Source organism: Athene noctua, chromosome 2 (genome assembly GCF_965140245.1).
Source record: "Athene noctua chromosome 2, bAthNoc1.hap1.1, whole genome shotgun sequence".
Lineage (NCBI taxonomy): Eukaryota > Metazoa > Chordata > Aves > Strigiformes > Strigidae > Athene > Athene noctua.
In genome coordinates, this window is record NC_134038.1 from 95,027,094 (window position 1) to 95,054,205 (window position 27,112).

At 42.6% G+C, this 27,112-nt stretch overlaps 1 protein-coding gene across 3 annotated transcripts in view; it reads left to right on the plus strand.

The window, feature by feature from the left end:
• Nucleotides 1-27,112, plus strand: part of RREB1 (ras responsive element binding protein 1) — a 125,053-nt gene that overhangs the window by 57,464 nt on the left and 40,477 nt on the right. For all 3 annotated transcript variants that reach the window (XM_074899634.1, XM_074899636.1, XM_074899637.1), the window contains 4 exons: nt 893-1,095; nt 5,697-5,786; nt 7,111-7,274; nt 26,082-26,226. In XM_074899634.1, the coding sequence (XP_074755735.1) occupies nt 893-1,095; nt 5,697-5,786; nt 7,111-7,274; nt 26,082-26,226 (602 nt within the window). The remainder of the gene's footprint in view (nt 1-892; nt 1,096-5,696; nt 5,787-7,110; nt 7,275-26,081; nt 26,227-27,112) is intronic.

The window sequence follows — 27,112 nt, forward strand, 5'->3', positions numbered from 1 at the left end:
TGCAGAGTGTTCCTGTTTGTTTGGGAGACTTCTTTTGGGGTAAAGGAGTGTTTAGTTTGAAAGCATTTTCCTTTTTAAACTCAGAAAGAGGAAGGTGGAAGGCCTTACCTGTGTGTTTGACATAACCTCAACACATGGTATATTGAGAAACCAGAGATGAGATTTTAGGTGTGTTTGGAATTTGGTATCTGACATGTGGCATCCTTGATACATGCAAAATGTGATGGAAAAGTCTGAATCGGAACAACTTTAGCTGTGGCATTAGTTGTGGATGTAATACATATGCTCTATGGACTAATACAGTTTGGTAGACCAAAAAGAAAAAAAAAAACCAGCTGTGGCAGTAAAGAGACATTTGGGGAGATTTGAGGTTTTGTTTTGGTTAGATTTTTGCTAATTTATCTTGTTCCATATACAGAGTTGGCTTAAGCTATGCTGGAAAGAGAACCCAGTACCCTACACTCTGTTACTAATGCCTTAATTTTGCAGTTCTGCTCAAAACACGTGCTTGCTTGAATGATTGTGCTTGCCAGAGCATGCATTCATCAGTACTGCTCTACAAGTTCACGGTAATCACAAGGTACCACAAATAATACTGTTTTACAGCAGGAGTTTAAGGTAAATCACTCTATAAGCCTCATACTGAATTAAGGTTGAAAATTAAGATAACATGACTGTCCTATGAGAAGAAATGCCTACCTTGTCCCGTGCATTCCAGTATGAGAAACTTCTCCTTTTACAAGAACTCCAGTTACTGTGGGCTGTTGCTTGTGCTCCATGATGATCCAGCAGAGTGTGATGTGAGTTACAGGTGGTTGAAAGTACTGTGATGATGTAGGTTTTTTTCAGATGGCCTAGCAACTCCTATGCATGTTTTTGTTTTTAATTCCAGAGAAGCAGCTGGAAAGCTTAAACAGCTACAAGGTATCACCAAGTTCACCAAACAGTTTGGACGGAGCAGACTTGTCCTCCATTGACGCCATGATGTCAGCAGTGATGAATGTGGGGAAGATTGCTGAAAATGGCGGGAACTCTCAAAATGTCAAATCTCCCTCAAAGTCTCCTGCACCAAATCGAATTGGCAGGAGGAACCAGGTATGTAAACCCATATGCAGGGAGGGCAAAAGGGAGACAAGCAGCTGCATGGGAAGTGATAAGACATAATTATGTTTCTTTGATTATTTTGCCTTTTTTGCCTCTCAGTGGGTATTTTTTGCCTCCACCATTGCTTCTCTGCATATGTTTTCTGGTGGCTCTCCAGAACATAACTTTAGAAAACTGGGAATCAGAGGGGTCCACTTGCTTGGATTCACACGTTAAAGATTTGAGCATGAGCTCCAATGTCATCCAGTGGTGAGCTGGTGTAGCAGATCCCACTAGCAGTGGCAAAGCCACCTAAGAATTGCTGATCTTCTCTGTGGCATTCTTTTCTCTAGGCGCTTGCATTTACCTAATCTGTTGGTGGACCCGTTCATTTCATGAAACTAGGAGAAGACATATAGTCCAGAGAGGAGCAGAGTGATGTGGCAGGGAGGCTTGGCTCAGCCATCATGTGGGGCCCCTCATGAAGTGTGTGGCTGTCACCAGGGAAAATCCAGGTGACAAGGTTAAAGGTGTTGCTAGAATGAAACATCTGTCAGGACACTCAGTTCACACATGTGTAGTCTAAGGTGTCCTTACTTCATTGTTAATAAAACTATGAAGAGCTATTGCAGAATGCTTTGTACAGATCTTGCAGAACAAATATATGTAGCTTTTATCACTTTTTTTCCATTTACCAGTTGATGGCACCAGTTGATAGCAATATTGATCTAAACAAGTCAAAGGAGAGAGTTGTCTCATTTAAAGCTGTGATTGTTTATATCCACATTTTTCTCTTGCTGGACCAAGCCCTACTCATGAAGGTGCTGCAGAACATCAGGAAACACCCCAAATCTCTTTGTCCATTTGACTTCAGAGCTTGTGGTGAAGCATGGAGAACTTGTAAATGAATCAAGATGTAACAGGGACCAGAAGGGTTGAGAGACATGACTCATGTGATGTTTCTATAGTAGTTTATTAATAGCTCGCCAAGTAGCTGCCCAGTTGACAGATTTATGACTTGTCTTGAATTTTTTTGGTTGAAAGGAGTTAAAAGCCATTAACTGTAAATGAACATTCTTAAATGTAAGAGTCTGGGTAGTATATGGGCAACTGTATTCATGGGATTGTATTGTCTAGCACCTGGCTTTAAGGTTTATTTGCAGTGTTCCCACATAGGGGCTGCCCAGGTTCCTTGATTTCATCATGTGAAGTGAGGCACTGGAGTTCAGACTAGTCTCAGTGGCAGTGCAATTACACAGCTGTCCACCGGTACACCATGTGGTTTGGCTTCAGGGAAGTTTATTAGCGTTAGTGACCTTTATTCCACCTGATATTTCAGTGGGCATTGAATCAAAGGAAGCTCGAGAGTAAATGTGATGGGATTAAGAGGGATTCTTAGAGCATAAAAATAAACAAATACATTTAAAACATAGTAAATAGCCTATTTGTTTTTTAGGCTGAAAGATCATTATCACCAGAGGGGCAAATGGCTACATTACTGAGAAAATAGAAGTGAGATGTGAAATATTAAGTGGGTATCAGTCTGGTTAGCAACCTCTCATACAGCAAATTTCCACTTTCAGCATAGCAGAATGAAAGCACTGAATTGTTTTAGTGTGTAGCAGCGCAGAGATCTCAGATTCTGGTCAGAATGTACCCCTTATTAAAATTTCAAGGATAATAACAGCTAGTTTTCTGGGTCTGACTGCTGTTTCCCATGAGTTGGCAGTGAAACATTCTGCCCTGAACCTTTGTCCCAAAGGCTATGGTTCCCTTTATAATGCTGACTTTATCTTGGCTGTAGTCTACCCATAGTCTAAGAAACATGTTCTGACATCAAGCAGCATCCATTTTAACTTCTCATTTGCTTTGCTCTTAAAGGAAATAAAAAGTGTAACCAAGTTATGTTTCTGTGAGCTGGAGAAAAACAAATAGACTTAATGCACAACTCCAAAAACATTTGCTGTCAGCTGAATGCAGAACAGTTGTGCCAGGCTGACTTACTAAAGGGAGAGTAGCTAGCAAATTTGCTGCTAATTTTATCTTTCAGTTCAGGAAGTGTGTTTTCACCAACCTGAGTCTCGTGGGGTAGCTGAGTGCTATGTTTTAAATTTGTGAGTGGGGGGTGCTTTTACAGTAGGGATGCTAATGATTTTTGGTCTGGATTGGGTCATTCAACAGCATTCCTGTTGTAGCTACCCTGGATTTGCTTGAGCTGTGTTATGGTATGCAGCATGTACCCTGTGTGACCACTGGAGAAAGTTTGGGTTTTAGTTAATAATAAACCTGAGATTCAGTACTAATCAGCTCAGGCTCAGCTATAGTGTGTTTCTGATCTTTGCTTCAAGGTGAACCAGTAATTACTCTATCTTCTGTTAATTTGCTGATTTGAAGACCAGGCAGTCTGGAAAGCAGGTTTTGAAACAATCAAGTGCATCATGTAGAACTGCAGCACATTTAAGGGGGGGGGGGGGAAGTAGTAGGTTGATAATTTCACAGAAATACCCTGGGGATTAAATACCATCTAAACTGTCAGCACAGCTGTAGGGATTTTCCTCACAGCACAGTGTGTTTGTTCTCTGTCCTGAGCCAACTTTAACAGGGTTGCAGTATAATTGGAGCTGAACATTACTCCACAGACAGGTTGCATATAGTAAAATTAAAGTTGTGTAAGTAGGATGGAATAACCGTGTACGAATTACATGTTTGTATAAAAAAGTGGAGAGGACACTGGGATAATGCATTTTAATTTTCTTGGGGTGTTCAGACTTCATAATGGCAGCCTTTCTTGCTTGCTTTCTAATGTTTTGCACTAATAGTATGTTAGGCTTTGGCCTATGTGTGTGGCCTACAGTGATTACCTTTAGGATGGAGAGCCCTGAAACACAGTTAGAAAAAGATGTACAAGAGAAACAGTAAGGAAGAGTGAGAACCTAATCATTGCAGTCCTGATCCTTTTAGAAGTGAAGTCACAAGTTTTGTTTACTTAAAGCAAAATGGAAAAATGACTTTTAATCCACGTCTACAGGTCACTGGAGTTAACAGAAAATTATCATGGCCCTATTTCTGAAAAAACAGTGTTAGATTTTAATGGGGTACTCTCCAGAATGGTTCCCTAAATCATATAGGAGGGGACATTGCTTTATTGAGATTTAAAAGACCCTTTCTTTAACACTGTGTCAGCATCTTCTCTCCTAACATGCTAGAGAATTTGTCACAGAGACTTGGGCTATTCATTCTCAGCGATCCTCACAAATGCTTGTGTCTGATAATCTGGAAATGATTGCTTCAGAGTTGATGACTTTTGGGATGACAATGGGGGAAAATAATTTTGTGGAGAGAGGAAATGCACCCATACACTCATACCATTCAACTCACTCCCAACTAAAGAGCTGCTGAGGGTGGGTTTTCTTTTTTTGATTGTTTTCAATGGTTTTACTAATGACACCTAAAATAGCCAGCAAAGAGGTTCAGTAGAACATGTTCTTTTGGCATAAATATTGTACTTTGCCATCAGTCATGCAGAGATGATTACTTGTAGGTAGCAGGCAGTGGATCTACCTAGCTGGGAAAGATTTGCATTGTTCTACAGAAAATGGTGGTTTAACTTTCAGTAACAGACCATCTTTCTTTTAATATACAGGCATCAGTGCAGAAGTCACGCCTGGGCTTCTTGGTGAGATGGCGAAAATACCCTTTATGTCATGTAGTAGGCATCCTTGTAGACAATTCAGGCAAATGCCTTCGGTTCCTGCGAGAGTGCCATTTCATCCTTAGCTGAATGAGTGGCAACTTCGCTCAGTATCTCAAGGGCATACTTAAATCAAGCTGAGTTCTCCAGTTGGCTTCATTGTTTGTACTCGTGGTTTGACCGTGGTTACTCCTGATTCTCACCTGGGTGGAGAAGAACTGGGTTCATAATATGTTCATCTTGAGTCACGTACACTCCTGTACTGTCACCTCTTTCTTGCTATGATCTCATCAGATCTTGCAAGCTTCAGAAGGGTTGGGCCTGGCTGGTGTGCCCGGATGGGATGCTTGCAGGAGAAACACAGGATGCTAAGGGAAATGGTGCTGGTGATTCAGTAAATGCCACTCTTCCTTCTGAGTCAGCCACAGAGCAGAACATACAGCCCCTAGAAAAGGGCACTAAGATACTGCCTTGCCATTGAGATGGGGCGGAAAACCTGAAGTCCTGATGACTTGTGCTTATTAAAGATCTTTTGGGAAGATTCGTGGCGTTTGCCCACATACTCTGGCGGTGTTCCAGGAATTACTTTCTGCTCACCTAAATTCCTCCTGGCAGTTGGAGCTGGTTGCAATAATTGCCTTCACTTCCTGTCCTAAACTGCTACTGCTGAGTATCCGTGTGCTGTTAAAACAGCTGCTGTACTTCTGTGGTAGTTGAAATAGCCCCTATTTATAAATTCAGAAGTTTCTGAAACTTCCCTGAGGGATCTATCAGGATGATAAATATATACATGCAAGTTGTTCTGTTCGCAGTGGCCTTTTGTACTTAGGATGGATAATAATTTTTCCATCCCCAGCAGTAACAGCTTTTGAGTTCTTTTATATAGATACTCCTGATTAGTTTTGTTTTGTTTTGTTCACAGGAAACAAAAGAAGAGAAGTCTTCCTATACCTGTCCTCTGTGTGAAAAGATTTGCACTACACAGCACCAGCTAACTATGCACATTCGTCAGGTATGCAGAGTACTGGCTCTTGATTTCTTACTTTTATTAAGAGTTTCTCTTTACCAGTGTGCATTTTACAGTGGTGGAAAACAATTCCATGTGCAAACCAGAAATTGTTTTGCTTTTATTTTAGCCTTCCCCTTGTTTTTTCTTTAAAAATAAACTCCATAAACCCAACCCTGAGTTGGGTAATTTTCTTCCCTTCCTTCCCCAACACTCCCCCCAACAGTGGCTCAAACAAGGATGTATGTCCTGTTCTGCATAGCTTAAGGTATCCCGAGGATCTGAAAAACCACTTCCACCATGAGGCATAAGTCCTGTTTTGTTATCCTGTTTGAGTACAGAACTCTTTACTGGTCATGCAAATTAAGAAACAGGAAGACAATTTTTAAACCATCTCAGTGTAGAAGAACCTCTCAGTCCTTTGCAGGGTATAGCAATTTTGGGAGGCAAAATTAAAAATACAGTTTTTTAATGGATGATGCACTTTTTTTGTCAGCTACAGGCCTCTTCTTGCTCTTCTTGAAATATATGCATACTTTTTAAGGATGTTTGGCCTTTTCTATGTCAGAAGGCTCTGCTTTGGATGCTAAAAGTTGTGGCTCACCACTGTGAGTCCTCTAGATACGTATTACTTCAGTTTTCCCTCCTGTACTACAACTGTTACTTAATTTTTTTTTCCTACTCTCCTGGTGGGTTTTTTTTGGTATGTGAAGAAATCTTCAAGTCTCTGAATGCAAGTAAGAAAGAATGGTACATATAACACAGTAGCTAATGGCCGTACTTTGGCCCTGTAATGCATTCCTATGGCCATAGAAGTCTGCATGTGCACTCAGAAGCAATTTATTTCTGTTTTCTTGCTACACGGTCAGTTTTAAATTAGTATCTTTAAAGAGTGTTTGGTTTTAAGTGTCTGTCTTCTGCCATGAAGTTTGTAATTATATCCTCTTTCTGTTTTCCCCCAAAACTTACCCAGCCCCAGCCCCAAAACACTGCACAGCTTAAAGTATCCTAAGGTGCCACTGTGTGATGAGTTGTTCCTGAGTCCCTTTCTATACTCTTCCTCTTCTGCTGCATACCCAGTAGAAATGCTGCATGTGGCAGGCATTGCAGCCTGTATGAAACAGCTACTTGTGCTGGTGCATTAAGGGGTTAAAATTGAAGGGTGGGGGTGGAGTTGAGTGGGGAGGGCTTCGAGGGGGAGGTGTATACAGGGCACACCTTAATGTAAGGTATTGTGACGAGTGGCTCTTAAGATATTTATAGTCGTCGATAATACTTAACTGGCACTTCAGAGGGGCATTCAATGAAAAAAAATCATTGCTTTCTCTAGCATAACACTGACACTGGAGGGACAGACCATTCCTGCAGCATCTGTGGAAAGTCTCTGAGCTCAGCGAGCTCCCTTGATCGCCACATGCTGGTGCACTCAGGTGAAAGGCCTTACAAATGTTCAGTATGTGGACAGTCCTTCACCACCAATGGAAACATGCACAGGTGAGTGCTGATCATGACCCAGGAGTTTGGAAAGAGTTATAGGATAGGGGGCTGTTTTGTTTCCTTGGAAGCACTTGCAAGCTGACTAAAGACACTTACTTGGGCAGAAAATGCAGACTGTCTGTGATCTACAAGTATGGCATGACACATACTACAACTACTAGGATGCTCAAGTTGTGGCAGGAAGTCAGAATTGAAAAAAATCTTCTGTCTCTCTTCACGTGTTACCAAGAGTTGTTATGGATATCCAGAAGTATTGCTTTTTTGGTTTTATTAGTAGTATTATTATTATTTTGACAAATGGGATGGATTTTTCTCAGAGGACAAAAATATATAGCCAAGCTGTATAGGAGCTTCTAATTTTGTGGTTTCAGAGTCATGCAATGCAAGCGGTTGTATCAGAACAGCTGTGATGGTGCTATATGTTACGTAGTTAGGGATCCAAGTGCCATCATGAGGATGCCTCTTCAGAATAATTGATCTTGTTTTTAAATACATACCTCAGTATTTGCTTGTACTTACTTGTACTATAGACAATCATCTGGGAAATTTCTCTGTAACCCAAGCTGCCAAACATATTTTATGTATTTTCTTTCATAGGGTTGTAGCAATATGTACAGTTGTCAACTGTTGAAGCAAAATGTTAAATCACATGTATGTTCTTTCCCCTCTGTCATTCCCCGATTCAGTGTTCATTTATTTGCATGGGTGGAACACCTTAGAACACCTTAGAGCTGATTAAGACTTTGTGAATTCCCACATAGCTTTAGTCCCCATATCAAAGAGTTTACAACCTACAAAGAAACTGCAAGACAGGTGGGGGAAAGGAATATAGCTTACAAGCAAAATGACAAGAGTGATGGTTATAGACTGGTTCTTTGTGGGAGGGAAGAAATCTTGTTTCCTTGATTATTACCAGTCATTTTCCAAGCAGTGTGCTATAGGTGGAATGAAAGGGGTGATTTTGGTGACAATAGGAAAGATTGTCACACAAAGGAAACAGCAGCTGCTCGCAGCTTTACCTTTTCTATATTGTATTGTCCAGGTTAAACAGCTATGTCAAAACAGAGGAGAAACAGGAGGGAATGCAGTTTTGTAATTCCATATTTATTTAACTTACACTTGATTGGAATTGGAGAGAGTTGGAGAGAGACATAAAATGAGGAGGGAAAGACACAAAGATATTCAGAGGAGATACTGGCCTTGGGCATTAAATAAATTACACATCTGACTCATCTGACCAGAGGTGTTGGGAGCCACATGTTTGCCAGCCTGGGTCATTACTCTGTCTGCCCCGAGGAAGGCAGGGCGACTGCTGAGTTGCAGCTGATGGCACTGTCAGCATCCAGGGGTGAATTCCAGTGCTGGGACTCAGGGGTGGTCAGAAACTTGTGTCCGGGTCCTCAGCACAGGCTGTCTGCTGAAAGGCTGCTTGTAGGGTTTGTTTGGTTTTTTGCTCGCTAGGAATATCCTCATCCTCTCCCAGAAGCAGGAAAGGGAGGCTTCCCCTGAGGCTTGACTCCAGGGTTATGAGATGTTGATGTAGTCACCTTTGCTTATGCAGGTTTCCGTGTATACCAACTCTTACTGTGCTTTAGTAACACATTTGCCAGAATTGCCAGACTCAGTGACTTGCCCAAAAGAAGTAAGTATAGAGCAGAACCTTCTGATCAGAAGATTGGGTTTTAATTTTTTTCTTTTAACAAGATGTTGCTTGAAGGGACCAGGAGGGAGTGGTGTATTTACTGACTGCACTAAGAAGGACCTAAGTTCATGCAAGGAAAATCTTCCTATTAAAAGTTCTTTCCATCTGATAGGTTCCTGTCTACTCTGTAAAATTCCTTGTGTAGGCCTGCACCACAGCAACTCAGCGGGACATTGGAGAAACCTGTTACTGAGCTTGGTGGCACTGCAGCAAGTGACCCCACACTGGTGACAGGCAAGATCCTGAGTGCACCGAAACAGGCTAGTTTTGCTAAAGGAGGGTTGTGATTGGCAGGACTATGCCACCAACTTTCTGCAGTGAATAACCTTGCTGCTATAGCAGACTATAATAGTGAATCCTGTTGCTGAAGTGGAAAGCATGAATGTGGAAATAAGCAGATGAGGATGAATGCAAAGTGAAATGAAATTTGTTATCTGGTGCTCTGACACACTCACAAGGAAGATGTTCATTTTACCCACCAGGTACCTCCTTCTGAAACAGGTATTTCTAGTCTAAGATGGTGTGAAGTAAATTCTTTCATAGGCATCTCAAACTTAGCTGTAGCATCAGGTCCGATGCTCTGCCAGTGCTGTGGCTGAATGTCTCGCATCACATTCAAAACTGCTTCTGCCTCAGGATCCCAGAGCAAGGACCTGCTTGCCAAGTTCTGCCTTGTGTGCAGCTCTTCAGGCCTTGCTTATGGTGGTGCTGTGCCTGTTCTTCTGCACCAGCTGAATTATAAGTCCATCTTTCTCTGCTTTTGTGTACAGTTCCTTTATTGTTCGCTATTTTGTGCTACAGTATCTAAATAGTGACAGTTTTATGCCCAACACAGCAAAGAATCAGATTTTGAATGTGCGTCTGGTAGCCAGCACGGTGGTATCCTGGAACGTCACACAGAGGAATGTGGGATCAGAGAGAGAAGTTGTAGGCTTAGCAGAAAGTTGTGAATGTGCTGCTAAAGAATCAACATAGCTTGTGAAGGTCCTGCAGGAGCCTCCCCAAGTATTACTGCATTTATATCAAATAAGCTTGGTGCACCAGAGAGGAGAGAGGGAGAAGTTAGTCTGCCAGTATCTGAACAGGGCGGGGGGAAATGTATAGATACATACTATGTACATTGTCTCTTCTCTTTCTCCCCTCTGCCTTGTTCTGGCTCTTATTTAACTGTCTATACTTTTTTGTTTAATCTAGACGTTTAAAAGACCTTTTAGGGGGAAAAGTCCAGCAAAATGGTTTTGTCAAGGGAAATACTGTGCCATATGAGTTCTTATTACTGTTCCGGCAGAGGATGAAATTTCTGATCTGTTTTTCCACCTCATAGCAGCCAGGTCATTAGACATTCAGCTGAGCAGAGGAGGGAAGGAGTTTTGGTTGCTTTTTCTGGGTTAGAAAGTATCAGTGTTGTTATACTCTCAAGTGCCCATCTTCTCCATAGAAAGTTGTTTTTCCTCTTCCTCGCTTAATAAAGTGAAGGGAGGAAAAGACCCTCCAGAGCTCTTATTTGCTGTCTTTTTGCATGTGGGCAAAACTTTTTTGTAATAGCCAGACATTTTGTGGAGTGGAAACACTCTTTTCTGTCCATCTCTTCTCTGGGTAAGTCTTGCTGTGTTGGGGTGTTGCATGTACTCTTTACCTGTTAAATTGATGCTGCCCTTCCTGGCTCCCACAATACATGCAACACTTCATTTGTAAATGAGTCATAGCCTCTCACATAAAGTCCAGTTTCTTTTTGCTGTGCTCCTTGGCTCCTTGTCAACAAGTCAGGTTGAATGGGCACAGCAGACAGGGGTGAACGGGGACGGTTCTCTTGTGCAGCACCATTCAGAAAAAGAGTTTAAAACCTGCTTCCTTTTCTGAGCAGGGTGACTCTTGGCTAGGATTTTCAACAGGGAACCGTGAGCCCTGAGCATCCCAGAAAACTCTCTTACAGCTGCCAGACTGCTCAGGAGTGGCCTGAGCCTCCTGTGGGGACAATCCCTGTTGGAAAGAGCAAAGGTCTCTGGAGAGTGCTCATTGTCCAACGCGAAAAGCTGATTTTCTCATTCTTCCAAACATACCATCAAGCTGACTGCCTCTCTATCAGTGCTGCTCCTGCTGTTTGGGGAGCGTTGTTGCAATCTTGTACAGTAACTGGGAGATCTGTCAGTTCTGGTATCAGGAACAGGAATTGCTGTGAAGGAGGAGAGCTGGAGGCAGTGCTGAGTTTTTACCAAGATTTCTTTTTGACTAGCAGTAGAAAGAGCAAGTCTTCTTGGAAATAGCAAGCCTTCTAGCATCAGGGACTGATCTGGGGGTTTTAGGTGTTGTTTTCTTGGTTCTTTTTAGGAATTTGGAGGAAGGAGTTAGAACACAGTAAATTTGAGTTCAAAATTCATGTAATTGGAATGTCATTGCAGTGATCAGTACAGAAGAAAATTGCATTAGGATATGCTAATCCTCAAACTTTGACGCTAGAGACACAGACACTACAGCTTTCTTTTGGTCACAGTAAATGAAGAATATTCTCAGATCTCCAGAAGGAGCATAACGATATGGAAAGAGGGTGGTGTGTGTGTTCTGTAGCTTTGAAAAGCTGGGGATTTCCAAAGTAGTGTCTCCAGTCAATAGATTGCAATTACTAAAGGCTTTCCGTCTGTACTGTCACAGTAGCTCCCTAAGGAGATTATCTGTGAATAGTGCCAACTCTTGAGTAGCCCTTTTCAGTCTAGACTCTGCCACCAAATAGGAGGTTGCAAGCCTCTTATTCTGTCACCATCACTGCATCTCCCCAAAACACAGACAGAGGAGTTTCAGGCTGCTGCTGTGGGTTTTAGTGGTGGTGGTGGTTTGTAAGCTTTAGCAAGAGACCTTGAGGTGTAGAGAAAAGACTTTGCTTGACTTACCATGTTGCATTCCAGTTGAACATGCATCAGGCTTCAGAGGAAAGGGCGATGCCTACTCTTGCTCCAAAACAGTTTCCTGTGGGGATGAGAGACGTTGGCAACAGCCCCTTTTCCATTTTTGTGACTGAGGATGGTCTGTGCCTATTACTTTAAAATAACATATTCCTCCCTGCCAAAGACATGCTCTCCATGCAACTTGAAAATGTTAATAGGATATAAATGCCAGAAGGGAGGCGAGAAATGACCTTCCTGCCAGTTTCCAGTGGGTAGCTATTAAAGGCTCTGTGGCAAGACTGAAAAGGCTAAAGGGATAATATATGTATTTCAGCCACAGCTTCCCTAGTTTGGTAAATGAAGGTGCAGTGTCCATGGCTGATGCACCAGGCTGTCCATATTAGTGTGGTAATGCAAACTAACTGAAGTGTTTCATAGAAACCAAAACATCATCGGTATCTACCTCCTTTCTCTCCTTCCACTTCCTACTCCATACCCAGCAAAATTCTTCATAATGGCTTTTTATTTACGTCCTGGTTAGGTACTTGTAGGCTGTTTATGCACCATCTCAGGAACAGGTCTCAAAGTTTGGGGATTTTTTTTTTTTTTTTTTTTGGCACATGCGAAACACCACATGTAACAACCACATGCAGAAGTCTTTGAAACTCAAATTGGAAGATCTGGATCGCAGAAGCTATGCTTTGAAGCATGCTTACAAAGGGTCCTATCAAAGAAGGTATTTCTTCTTTTAATTAAGAAGGCACTTTCATTCTCAATCTTATTTTCAGTGCTAGATAATTTTCCCAAACTTCTCTTTTTAATGTGCTGTGGAGAGACAAACAGCTGGTTTTGTTATCAGGCCATGGTAGTATTCTGATGTTCAGATTAAGTCTTTTTTAAATGACATATTGTATGTGTGTATGTTGCTGAATGAGTTTTTTTGAGAAAGATAGAAAATGCATATGCTGGAGGGTAACCTGTGACTTTTGGTGTTTTAGCCAGCCATCTTCACTGGCAAATGAAGAGTGTATGCATGGTGAAGATTGTAATGTACTGGTTGAAAGATGGGTGTTGGATCCTGATAAAGGCATAGGGGTTGAGATGCATACACTTTAATGATTTCCCTGCTCTCTTTAACAGGCTTCTGTGTCTCATGGTCAGGCGTGCGTACAGACTGCCTGTGACTTTGCAAATATCCAATAGGCAGAGTGTCCTCAAGATCTGGCCGAATCCATCCTCTCCCTGCATTCCACCTGTGAATTGCTCCTGTGTTATTTATGGCATTGGCCTGCTTCCAGTATGTTGTGTGTGCTTTGTGGGGTGCAGTTCAATAACAATGCCCAGCCTCTTAAGTACAAATAAGATCTCTGTAGTCTAGCACGTGCAGTCTGGCATTTGCTTAAGATGGGAGTTTTTGGAGACAGAGCATAGCCAAATGCCATGATGAGCTTTTTTTTTTTTTTTCCAGAAGAGGAAAGGAGCTGCCTTATTACAACATGGGTTGGTTTCTGGTGGTTTGCAAAGATGGCCAAGTGGAAATTTGGTGTTAAACATTGGGTAGCTTTGAAAAACTGAACATACAAGATCTTGAAGCTAAAAACAAATAGCCAAGGAAGTCACTGTGCTGAAAATGATTGACACTTCACTCGTGTGGAAAGGCCTTCTCTTATTTTCTTGCACAATAGAAATGTCTCTTTGGTCATCTCCTAAGGAGCTTTTATTTCAATGTAGCAATTGGTAGGCAATTGGTAGGCAGTGCTCTTAAATATGAAGAAGCAGGCTGTATTACAGGCTTTCAAATCCATTCCTTATACTGTCAGCATGCTAGTGAAACATAAGCTTCAGCAAATGCAAGTGCCCTAATTCTTCAGCAGGGATAATGAACGCAGAGGACTAATTTCTGCTTCTAGTAATTGATGACTGTAGGACACAAGCGAGATGTGGTAGCTGTTTTGGTTTTCTTTGAAATTAAAAGGTGTTTCTTATTATAGATTTTTCGCTAATACCTTTTGTAAATAAGGATGACAAACAGGTGGAATAAGTTTTTTTGGTCTCTCTCCTGTCAACAGATACATCCTGAGTAAATGTTTGGTATTCTGGGATCCCCATGTTTTGAAGAAGGAAGGAAGGAAAAACAGGAAGGAAGGGATGGAGGAAGGAAGGAGGAAGGAAGGAAGGAGGGAGGGAGGGAAGGAAGGAGGGAGGGAGGGAGGGAAGGAAGGAGAAAAAGGAAGGAAGGAAGGAGAAAAAGGAAGGAAGGAAGGAGAAAAAGGAAGGAAGGAAGGAGAAAAAGGAAGGAAGGAAGGAAGGAAGGAAGGAAGGAAGGAAGGAAGGAAGGAAGGAAGGAAGGAAGGAAGGAAGGAAGGAAAGGAAGGAAGGAAGGAAGGAAGGAAGGAAGGAAGGAAGGAAGGAAGGAAGGAAGGAAGGAGAAAAAGGAAGGAAGGGAGGGAGGGAGGGGAGGGAAAGGAAAGAAATAAAAAAGATAGACCTTTTCAACAACAGTATACCGGTAACAGTCTGTATCCTGTGTCTTTGATGAGAATTAGAAGACTACAGTATTTTTTAATGGTCCCAGGCAGAAACTTTTGTCTGTCTCACTGTTGCTGAGTAGATTGGTCATCTCTTGTAAAGACTTTATATAAACTTTTATTTAATTCACATGATACATAAATGGGGTGCTCAAAAAAACCCTCCATAGGTATCTTCAGCTGTAAGAGACTCTGAAGGAGCTCTTGTGCCCCAGTACCTCTGTGAGCCATCAGAGCTGAAAGGCGATGTCATGATTTCAGACATGTTACATGCTGCTTGTAGCCTTGGACAGTATCCCCCTTCAGTTATCATTAAAGAACAGCAAAGGAAGTTAACACAAAAACACGAATGCTGAGATCTGATTAGAATCAAGTGAAGCAAGGAAGTGCAGAGTTAAGATTTATACGCAGACCTTAATTAGCTCCATTGTTCTTGAGAACTGAAGTGTACACAATGAGGAACATTATACTTGCATCTCCAGAGCTCTTCAGTACCTAAACATAAGAAAGACTTCAGTGTGCCTTTCAGCCCTAGATTTTATGTCCGTTGCCTTTAATAGCTAAGTCTGATCTTGTGTATTGTAAGGTGGTGGATTTTTATGTTTTGGTTTTCTGCAGGCAAAAAAAGGGGGATGTGCTCTCAATACGTTTAGGTTTCTGGTGCAACTTTCTGGAGTCAAGGCGAAGGTGGTCTGACGTAGCAGAGTAATACCACCCTCCTCATGGGCAATAACATAAATCTCTGTATAACAGAGCGTATTGAGTGTAGCTTAGTGCTGCTTTGTTACCCATGTCACAGTTCAAATGAGCACAAGCCACTTGACAGATTAGACTCTAGTTGCAGAGCACATGGCAGCATGGCAGCGGAGACCTTGATCTTTCCTCATAAGTACCCTTTCAGGAACATCTCCTCTGAAGGTCTAGTATTCTCAAGGATGTTACCTCCCCTTCTCACCTTGAAGAGCTACAAAATAAATACAAGCCTTAATTTAGCAAGCACTAGAAAATCCAGACGATCTTTGCACAGAGTTGAGGTGATTGTAGTCCTTTGCCATAAGCCTGACATTAATGCAATTCTTGCAGAGATGTTATAGCTCTCAAGGTTAACAAGTAACCTGTTGTTTTGTTGGCATTTTGGTTGAGAAAATGCTGGTGGTGAGAAAGTTGCTGGAAGAGTTTGTATCTTAAGGTAATCTTTACTTTGTTGTGTGTGCACGTCAGAAATACTTGCATTGCTTCTCAAATAAATGTGTGTTCACTCTGTTCCTCCTGTTGTCTGAAAAGACTCCTGGGCCAAATACCGATGAGAATGAGGAAAAAGTCTATCTCAAACTGCATTTGTGGTTGCTGGCGTTCCACCTTTAATGTATGTCTTCCAGCTTTACCTTCTCTCCCCCCAGTATCTAACCTGCTCAACCTGTTCCTAGTTCAGCATGCTGGAACCAGCAAACTGCTGAACATACCCCCTCTCAGGGTCAGCAGGTTTTTTCCTCTTTCTTTTCTCCCCTCTTTTAAAAATAGGCTATTCGTTGATAGGAGATTGTCAGCATTTGGGGAAACTTCTCTAGCTATAAAAAAAAACAGTGAGGGGAATCTTGGCATTTGAGTTTAGCCAGGGCTTTTCACTCGGGTTTTTTGAGCCACGATGTTCACCTGCATGATGCACACAGTTTAAGCAAAGACACAGTCTGTAAGGTAGTAGCACCATTATACAACTGGTAAACAGCACACAATTACGCAAATACTGCTTTCTGTTTCTTGAGGACGTCTGTAGATAATGCTGAGCTCCTTAAGCTGCTCTCTTAGCTGAAGTTTTCTAAACATTCTCAGTGATTTTTTTGTGAATCCTCAGAGTCCGTTTTCCAGTGCTTCATGTGGAAAGATGTCTTAAAACAGAGGAGGTGTATAACTTCTGTGTGGCTCATTTTTGACATCAAGCCATCTCAATGTGTCGTCCTTCTTGACAGTTTCATACTGAGGGTAAAGAGAGTAAGGCAATCCATATTGCTCATGGATTGCACCAAAATTAATTTCACTTGAGAGTGAAAGTTCCCAAACTCCTGTAAAGTAGCACAAGTCTTGCAGGGACTTCTGTTTCCAGCTACTACGTTTTACTAAACAGACATGTATCAAGATGTGAAACCTTTTCCTAGTGCTTCTCTGCTCAGTGGGGAAACACTGTGAGATCACTGCTGGTGAGGAAGGAGGACCACATGTTCAGGAACAGGAGAGGAAATGGTCTGAGCACGTGAAACCTCTTGCAAGGATGCCGTCCTCAGTGCTGGGAAAAGTTTGCACAACTTGTGTGTGTGCAGTGATAACCTCTTACTTCCTTGCCCCTCAAGTTACTTGGTGACTGCTGATATCGGGATGATGCAGAGACCCTGCTTTAACCAGTTGTGCTTCTCTTATCTAGTGCAGCTTCCTTGCTTGCATGTGTGCCTGTGTGTGTATGTGCCCAGGGGGAGGTATTCGGCTCCATTTGTACCGTGTCCCCAGCATTACTGTGCCCATCTATTTTTTCCTCCTTGAGCTGTGTGATGCAGCAAGTTGTTCTGTGCTGTGTGCCATCAGGATTGCTCAACAGTGGAGTGTGAGAGGAAAGCAACTGCATGAGGGCTTTGCCTGGTTCTGGAAAGTAGCTGGGGCTTACGTTTGCTTGGTTGGTAAAGGGGTGCAGTTTTGAGGGGAGGGCAGGATGTACTTGGGACTTCTTCAACCATGTTTGCTCTTAAGGATAAAACCTTTTCCCCTTCTGACATCCTTTCTCTTAATTCTTTCTCTCCCCCCCCCCCCCCCCCCTTTTTTTCCCAATGCTAAAATTTAAAACTGCTTTAATTGTCCTTACCATCCAATAACACTTGTTTTCTTTAAACATGAAGTTTCCTGAAAAATTGTGCTTGAAAACCATAAATTTTCAAAAAGATTAAAGAAAACAGCAGGTCAGAATGTGTCAGGCCAGGTTTTTGGTACACTTATAAAAATCTTATTCCTGCTTAATTTTATTGTTGTTAATAAACTTTTGTCTCTAAGCTTAAGGAAGTACAGGGGCCTCAGAAGGATCTTGTTTAATGCTGTCCCTGAAAGAGTTTCTTACGGCTTGGAAGTCTAGTTGCAGTATTTGGCATTGTTAATTTAGGTCTGCTCTGAATGTAATGAAAACTGCACGCAGGCAGTTTGGTGAAGTGATACTAGGAAGCTCACACTGCATTTCCCTCCTCTTTTGCCCTCCCTTGTGCAAGGGTTGATGTGAACTGCAAATGAATGCTTTCCTTTGCTGTCCTTTGGGAAGCTTTGCTTTGGAGGCACTGTTTGAATCACTTCCCTGTCACAGCATCATCAGGCAAATATTTGTCTCCCTTTTTTCCTTTGAGGTGTTCTGACAACACTGCTGGTAGGGAACAGGAGTAACTTTGAGCCAAGCTGGGAATGCAGTTGTATCAATCTCAGCCTGTTTGAACTTGCTGATTCTGCATAGCAAGTAGTTGCTTAAATGTGAATGCAGCATAATTATTCAGAAATGGTACCCCCCTGCTTTGGATTTGTAGATCAGTATCATTCCTCTCATGCTTACAACTTGCCTTTATTCACAGCAAAGCAAAATTCTGAAAGATCTCTGGGATAAAATACAAAATGCTTTGTGTGGATGTGTGTGCATCCTGTATACTTAGGTGTCATGTATTGGCAGCTGCATGGCACTGGTTAACTTTGCAGACTGTCCTGGTAGTGCTGAAAAGGAATTTCAGATCTGTCATTTGAACGTAATCACAGGTGGCTTTTGCAGCCTTAGTGCACCCAGCTAGTCTTGGTGGATCTAAATACTAATGCTCCTGTCATCCTAATGATGCTGTCTGCCACCTGCTGTAAGGCTATTTCTGCTTTGCTGAGAGAACCTCATTGTGCAGGCAGATAGCACAGAAGCCTGCACTGAACTTGGGGAGATGCTTAGGGCACATCTGTGCAGCACCTTGGGCTGCAGCAGTTCCCCGGGGGACGCCGAGGGGGCTGCTACACCCACATGCCGCTGCATGCTGCTACGTGGGGAGGCTCGCTGGGGCCGTGTTAGCCCTCACAGACAGAGCTAATAAGCGATAGGGCCTCCATGAGGATAAGGAGCCGAGCCGCTGCGCTGGCAAGATTGAAGTGCCTGGGTGCTGTGAGGAGTGCTAGCTGGGGGATCTGCTGTGCCTGAGTGCAGACATGTGGCTAAAATGAGTCAGGGCTTCCCAGTCTGATCCTTCCTGGGACCTGTTTGCTCCACCCTGCTCTTCCACTGCATGCCTTGAAATGGCTTTCTTACTAGCCATAGCCATGAAGAATTCTTGCTGTTCAACTTAATTTTGTTTATAGTGTTCAGCACTGGTTACCACTAGAATATTTGGTGGTACTTGAAATTTGTTTTGAGATTGCTCTGCAGTTGTAAGAGGGTGTTTCCAAAACGGTTGGGGTTTTGGTATTCGAATGTCTTTTGTCTTGCTGTGAAGTGTGCATGGTGTCTGAGGGCTTTTGGGGTCATTTTTGGGTTGGTTTTTTTTGATGATACAAATAGCAAACAAGCCAAGAAGAGAAGACAAACAGAAACTCATCCAGGTACAAATTGTGTCTGATTTGCAGAATTACCTGCATCTTTCTGGTTCCTGTGATTACAACTGGCAAGGGCTGAGTGGATTGCTCTCTTAAGTGGGTGATGTTGGTAATTAGCACTGGAAATACATTGTCAATACAGATTCTCTACATGTTTTAACAAACAAAAAAATGACTAAACTCTTTAACCCAAGGGTATAATGTTACTGCACTTTTGACTTAAGTTCCAGTCATATTCAGGAGACTCTTAGGAAGAGGGTTAGCAGCAGTATATTAAGTGATTGCTCCTAAAAATGTTGCTGCTTCACTTTGTTTAGGATTTACTTCCCATGCAGGTCAGATGGCAGAAGCTTTGAAGAGGAATTCCCTGTGTTTTCCTACATTTCTAGACAATTTGGGCTGAAGTAATATTTGTTAAGCAGAATGAAACAAAAACAGTGGCAAAGATGATGTGACCTAGAAATCTTTCAAAGAGACAGTGTAATTTTGAAGTCTGTTTTCTCTTACTCTGTGGGCTGTTTTTCATTCCATGGGGCCTGAAGAACATCATGGTACAAATTTCAACCTGTTGTGGATGCATCCTGCACTATTGTTGGTTCTGATATGGTGGTATGAAGTTGAAGCTTAGACAAAGCAGACTGTTTAAATATAGAGGTGTTTGGTCATGTTCTGAATGATAGATGCTTTTTCTTTACTGTGGATTATTGAAAACATGCTTTTTTTTATTATTGGAGATTATTTACTGTTACTTGATGGTAGCAATGTAAGTGAAAGATCTCAGGGAAGAAAACTGTGGAAGAGGTAAAGCAATTGTATCAGCTAAATTGTACTTAGGGCATCTGACAAGCTCAGTCCTTCCCACATTAGCTTGGTGAATTTGACTAAATCTACATTAGAGAAAAAAAAAATGTTTTAAATAAGGTGAAGGATGGAAGGCATTGGTTTTTGTTCTTAATCTCTGAATGGTTGGATGTGTGGCTCCCTTGTCTTTAGATAATCATCAGATACATGAGGCTCATCCCCTTGATTTTGGTATCAAACTCTCAGAAATCACATGGGAGATGAGGAACAGCCATGCACGATACAGTAGAATATAGGGTACATCTAGTGTTAAAGTGGAGAAACTTAGAATAATATGTAGGATATGAAGCCAGAATCTGAACTTGATACTGTCAGATGATCTCTCTGTACTGATAATGCCCGGATTCATTGGCCTCCCCACTGCATTTCCACAGGCGTGGAGACATGAGGGAGGAGGAGGGTGTTTATACATGCGCTGGATCCTGTGCTCAAGAATTAATCTTGATTTAGATGCTGGGACTTTCCCAACCAGGCCTCAGTGAAATTGTTCGCTGCTCCCCCTCTGGACATGCTGCTCCTTCTAATCAGACCTACCTGGCATAAACCTCTCTTGACTGAAAGCCAGCAGTGCTTGTGCTGCCATAGTTATAAGGGAGAGGCTTAACTCTGGACCCTGCTCAGAGGCTGCAGATACACCCTTTTGTTTCACATCTTCCTTTTGCCTGGGCCTCCAAGCCAGGCAGGCCCTTTCTCTTAGGGATGTGGAGCACATCAGCAGCTGTGAAAACCGAGGGTGCTGCTACAGTGTGATTTTTCTCCCCAGAGTTAAGAGGTGAGGGATTCCCACGCATGCTGAGGGATGCTTCCTCTCCAAGAGCCGAAGTGGCGCTGATCAGGTTATCTGCATGCAAAGCAGGAGCTCCTGGTTTTGTTCATAATTCAGTGGGACCTGGAGCTGGGAGCAGCTGCGTCTTGCAGTTGCCTCTTTCAGGATGCTTTGACTCCTCATTCTAGCCTTGAGCCAGCCAGTCAGAACCTGCCCACGTTCTGGTTTTGGCATTGAAGCTGTAGGCTGCCCTGTTTCGAGACCTCCAGAAAGCTTATATGATCAACATGCAAATCCTCTCAGCATTAAGAGAATATGGCAGCCCTTTTTGGAGATGCGGTAAAGACTGAGATGTGGCCAGCAGGAGCTGCATGTCACTTCATTAGGACACATGTGCCAGTTTTTTTCCCCCTTCCTATGAGTCAGCTCCCTTAGGCACTGTTCCATCACCATCCGCGGGGAGAAAAAGGAGTGAGGCACTTGAGTTTTACATTTGTTTATTATTACAAAAGTATCTTCTTCAATGAAAAGAAGCAAAGTATTCACTTGCTACTGTTCTGGTGGAATAGTCACCCTTCTGAAATCACTCCCTGCATTACAGTGTGGGACTGAAAACTTGTTCTGCCCATTTGTTTTAAAAAATAAAAGAAAAAAAAGAAGTTGGGGAATTCTTGTGCAGTATCCTCTTAGTCATCCTGTTCACGTGATCATTAGAGGGAGAGGAAAGCTGTGGCAGAAGAGGGGAAGCGGAAGGCAATTCTCATAGGGAGGATGGAATGAAAGGCAGTCAAGCACTTAAAAAATGTGATTTTGTTGAGAGGACTGACTGGCACACAGTCATAGCACAGTTGGATCCTCTTGGCTCACCTGTGAAATTCCTTGTGCGAGGGGGAGGGAAGAGATTACTAGGAAGAGCTTTTTCACGTACAGCTGTGCTGCAAAAAGCATAGTGTGTAGCAAGTTATCTGCATTTTTTGCATAGCAGTTCTTGAACGTTAAGAGTTTAGTTCAGAGGTGGATCAGATCTTGTTTGGAAAAGACTTCCTCTTTCCATTTCAGAATTATTCTTTGCAAATTCTCCTGGCTCTCTATCTGGTCTCATTTTAAATACAGTTTTGCCACTTTCTCTGAGAGGTTAATCAAGGTTAGCTGGCATTTAGTGCAAGGGAGTCCTCCCTAGTATTAAGCTCAAATTTTTATCTCCTTCCTTTCATCCTGTGTATCGTGGTTACATTTTAGTGTTCCACCCTTAGTACCATCCAAGAGTATGTGTACTTGCATGCGTGTGGAGACTAATAACCACCGTATGAAATGCAAGTTTCAGGGCTCTGGACGTTCCCAAGCTTGACTGCTGCTCTTCGGTTACTCTGTAGGATGGCTCAGAGCCACAATTTGTTGATTTAAATTAGAAAAAAAAAAGCCAAGTTTCATCTGCTGTGGCTCTGGCTATCTTCTGAGCTGCAGTAGTGGTCACTTCAGAGCTGCTGGCATATGTTACTGTAACCTGCATCTGTGGCTGAATATGAACATTTCTGTGCATGTCCTTATTTTCCCCTTCTTTTTTTGCACTACATTCTCACTTAAAGTGTTGAGTGTTTATCTTTAGTTTTTGGAACTGATGAATGTCATATCATTTCCCTTTATCATTGTAAGATGCTGAAAGCCAGGCTGACTTATGAGCCTGGCTTTCGTATTCAAAGTATGCCAGTGTTGTCAGGCCAAAATATGTTGTTATAGTCACAATGGGAAAATAACTTGTAAGCACAGCTTTGTTCCTGTTCTCCTCATATCTTGGCAGGCTGAACAGTGAGGTCGAGCATTTTCAGCATTACATGTAAGATCTAATCAACACAAACTCTTCTAAAGGAGGATAAGGCAACACAAATACTCCTCCTTCCCCCCCCCCCCCCCCCCCCCCCCCCAATTATAGTTAGGAAACTTTTTAAGTAAAAGAAGCCTTGGTGAAGGGAGTGTTTAGCTTTAAAAGAAAGGTGTAGATGTGACCTGGTAACTGCTCCAGTTCAACCCAAGTTGGGTGATAAATGTTTTCTTGAGGCAGAATGACATCCATGTTGCAAAGTAAAGGAGAGAAATGAAGATTGTGTCTATCCTTTGTACTGCTCAGCGTTATCTTCCCGCTTATCTTGGGCTGTAGCTCTAGTAATCTTTTTCCTCTCCACCCTTGAATTGATGTAGTGAAACTTGCTTAACCTGCCAAAGGAGCAAACCTTCTGGCTGTAATGTGGACAGGTTGTGACTCTCCTTGAGAACTCTGGAACCTGCTGCTTTGGTTTCGGATTTTTCTTTTTTCCTTAATGATCGCATGCAGGGAGCTATCACAGCGACTGTGATATTTGACCTACACAGTAAAAGTCAAAGGTGCAGTCAGGGTGTCTTCCTGTTTATAGCTCAATAGCTCAGGCTTCTTCCTTTCAAATATGTAAAACTAAAACATGAAGAGATTACCACATTCCATGCTGTGGGTACAGATTCTGCTCTCGCTTTTTAGGACATGGCAAAAGTGTGCATGTTGCAGGAAGAACTGCAGGCTGAGGACAGCCAAAGACACTGACACCGGACGGAGCAAAGCTGCACCCACATTAGCAAGCCCTGCCTTATTAGCATACGTTATATTGCAAACATGGCTGGACTGCTTTTGGGACTTGCAGGAGCCAGTGTGTTTGCATGCATTAGGTCATGCCAGGCAGAGGTGCCAGGTTGGACTGGCTCTAACCTGGAGGTCGCAGCAGTTTCTCCTGCTGGTAGGCTGTGGATGTGCCATCAAACCCCTCTCAAGTAGGAGCAGCTCCATTGAAACAGGGCAGAGTTCAACAGGTGGACAAACAGCAGGAGGAAAGAGCCCCAAGGAGGCTGTTTTGCATAGGTAGCTACTGAACAGGAGTTCTGCATACTTGTTACTGGCAGAAAAGAGACTTTAAAAGAAAATAGGAACAAAAAGTCCCACACTTAATGCATAGCAGGTTGGTTGGTTGGTTGGTTGTTTTCTGGGTGAATGTGATTTAACTTGACTGCTTTTGCTCTGTAGCTATCTGAAAAATAACTGGCAAAGTAATACTAGCTATGCGTCAGCCAAGCTGCCAGAAGGTTAAGCATGCAGGCCATGTGTGTGTGTCTGGGGTGGGGGGACAGACAGGCACACGCAAAAGCCTCTGTCTCACTTTCAGGAGCTCATCGAAACTGGAAAACAGTCTTTACCAAAAAGAAATGAAAAAAAGACCAACAAACCACCTCCCTGGTTTTGCTTTGCCTGTGCAATTGAATAGTATGTTTTGTTGTTCCCAGATGCTTTTTGAGTTTTGTCTTCAGCCATTGTGGACAGAAGCCCTTTGAACACATAACTGTTTCCTTCTCCCTTGTTCTTGTGTGTACAGACAACTGCTCCTCATGCTGTTGATTTATCACCCATAGGAAGCTCTAGATATCATGAGAAGTTAGATTGATGCCGTAGGGGAAAAAAAAAGGCTAAAGAAAATGAAGCAGTATGGTACCTGTAGATGCCTTCCTTGCAGATTTTGTGAGATCAAGTAGCACTGGATTCATGTAGATAAATCAGTTAGCTTTGGTGCCTACAGTGGCAGGGCTACCAGAGGGCCAAGGCAGGGCAGTGGACTGCACTCCAGAGGCTGTGTCAGCGCTCTGCCTTCTCCCTGGGTCCTGTCAAACCTGGAGATGGCCAAACCCTCAGAGCTTCAACGTTCCTTCTGCTCCCAGTCAGGCGATCATCAGAGAAAGAGGTCCAACAAATTCAGCAATGTTTCCATGATGCTGTGCCCAACCTGCTGGGCACATCTGCACACAGATGCTCTCTCCTCCTTGAACCTCCCACAGTGTGACTCATAGGTGTCACCAGTGTCCATCCACCGTTTGTGTGACCAGCGAGGATTACTAGGGGGCTGGGGAAGCCATGTTTTTCCTCATGTGGATCTGGTCCTCCGAGCAGCCCTGGCCTTGCTGGGTGTTGAAAGCAGGCAGTAGCTGAACAGCCATTTTAATCTTGCATTGGTTCTGGTAGTGTGGTGCTTCTGGCTTGAGGCTGTTCCCACATAACACCCTCAGAAGCCTGGCTGTAGTTTGAGATGGTAATTTAGATGCCTTTTTTTTTTTTTTTCCCCTTAAAGGTTCAGTGATTGTGAAAGGAAATGTTAAAAAAAGTGTTGTGTGAGGAGACAGTCCTCCCAGCAGCTCCACTGGAGTCTGGCCGTGGGTCAGTTTGGTCCAGTGTGTTATCTTGAAGCATCATGCCCTTGGCATCCAAAACTAAAACGGATTTTATGTCATAACACCCAAGCAGTTATGAGGACATACAAGACTTGCTTAGGTTACAACATTCTCTCATGTTTGAACATGATAGCGTGCAGTCAAGTTAAATGGCACTGTCCTGAGCGGAGTTGTGGGTGTGACTTCTGAAGGATGGGCCCTAATGCCATTAACATTGTCTCTCTCCTCATGCCGCTTTGAAGTCAGTTGTATGGACAAGGGGCAGCTCTCTCCTGCACTCCTGTTTCTAGCTATTAGAAGCAAAAATTTCTGTGGCATGCAGGAGCATAAGTTTGACTTTTTTCAAAAACACTATAAATTTGAAGTGAAGCTAAATGCCCTACATTTTTTTTAAAAAGAAAAATTACAATTTGTGCTTTAAGTACTCAAAAGAAGCACAGGAGCAATACCTTTCATCTAACTGAAGGAAACTAGTTGATACTGTCTTCCTCAGGTTGCAAATATGGAAAACCAAAAGTCAAGTGGGTCAGGTATCCATATACTCAGGAGGCTGCTTCCCTGAAATGTTTTGTCCCTTTCCCCTTCCCAGTGTCTTTTTTACAAGAAATAGTTGGGGAATACTTTGGCAATACAGAGTTTTGCAAGCTGTACCTGCTGCAGCTTATCAGTGTGACCAGATATATCTTGACTTCCAAGTTGCAGCTGAAATTCAATATTGGGGTGCACCAGTGTGTTAAGGATGAGAAGGAATCATATTTAAAAACTGTTGCTCTGAGATTGGCATATACAGTTCCATTTGGGTTACTGTCTGAAACTATAAAAGGAGAGCCAGCTGAAGGTAGGGTGCTGTTTTGCACTGAGAGAAATGGTTGCTAATTTGCAGACTGTACTTACTAGACTGCTACAAGACTGGGAGGCTGGGAGTGTAGATTACTCTTCAGTATTAGGCAGATGTGGGGCCTCTTAGATGATGGGGGACAGGCATGGTGCTCATGGGGCTAGATGGTAGCGGGACAAGTGCCATGCTGTGGCTTGGGGCATGGGGGAGAGCCACGGTCCCAAGCACTGCAAAGGGACTGTGCTGGATCGTGCCCCAGCTATTCTGGAAAAGTTCAGTCTGGTTTGTGGGATCTCTGATGGTATCCTTTAAAGGCAAACCTTAGAAGTAGTGTTGTCATTACAATTTACATGGACTTTGCACCCCAATTTGTCTGCTGACAGTGTCTTCTTCCCCCTCCTGCTCAGACACATGAAGATTCATGAGAAGGATCCAAACAGCACAACGAGCACAACTCCTCCATCGCCGCTGAAGCGCAGGCGATTATCTTCGAAACGGAAGTTTAGTCATGATGCTGAGATGGACAGAGAGGAGAGGACACCTGCAAAAAAGGTTCTTTACGGGGCATGAAGCAAAAGACATTCCTGGCTATCTCCTAAACTGTCAGCTGTTAAGTTCATGCAGTCATCATAGAAATACTAAAATGTGGTCTTGTTACAGCCCTGTGTATATTTTAAGATGCCATGCTTTTCCTGTTTAACCAACACTGTTGTCTGAGATTGAAAATTAATTTCTAGTTTCAGAGATTGAAAGAATTCATTTTTTGAAATTCTTTATTGTTTAAATTTTTGAGTTCACTTATGATTTATATTAGATGATTGATGTTGGATGACAAGAGGATGAACTATTGTTTTGCTACTGCAGCCTTTCCCCTATTTTTTTTTCTTCCATTTAACTCATAGTAGTCTTGCAGGATAGTGATTTGAACTTTTAAAAAAACAGTATTTACTTCAGAAGGAGCAGCAACTTCAGTCTGGTTTTGTCTTGATCTGAAGGAAGAAAAGTATCTGTAGTATATATTTCCCTTTCACAGTAGTATAATCCTGCATTACTGAAGTTTCAAGAACAACCAGAAAGTATATATTTGAAGGCTAGACATTTCCATTAGGGTTTTGTTTATGAAATATTTAGTGCATTTCAGTCATTTATACAAAATGTATGGTGACTGCCAAATTTAACTTGACCCTTTCCATGTACTATCTCTAAATGGCAAGCTAGTAGCAGTTCCATTTAGCTCAGTATCCCCTTGTTCTGCGCATGCTTTTCTCCCTGTAATCAGAAGAGGGCTGTAGAAAACATGCAGAAGTTCATTGCTTTTTCCCTGGACCACTTGAGTTAGCAGTTGGCAGTATCTTAGTGGCATAAATAATTCAGGCTGACAGCTCGCCTGGCTTTGTGAAGGGGGAGGAATGCTAGTTCAGTGGTTTATAAACATACG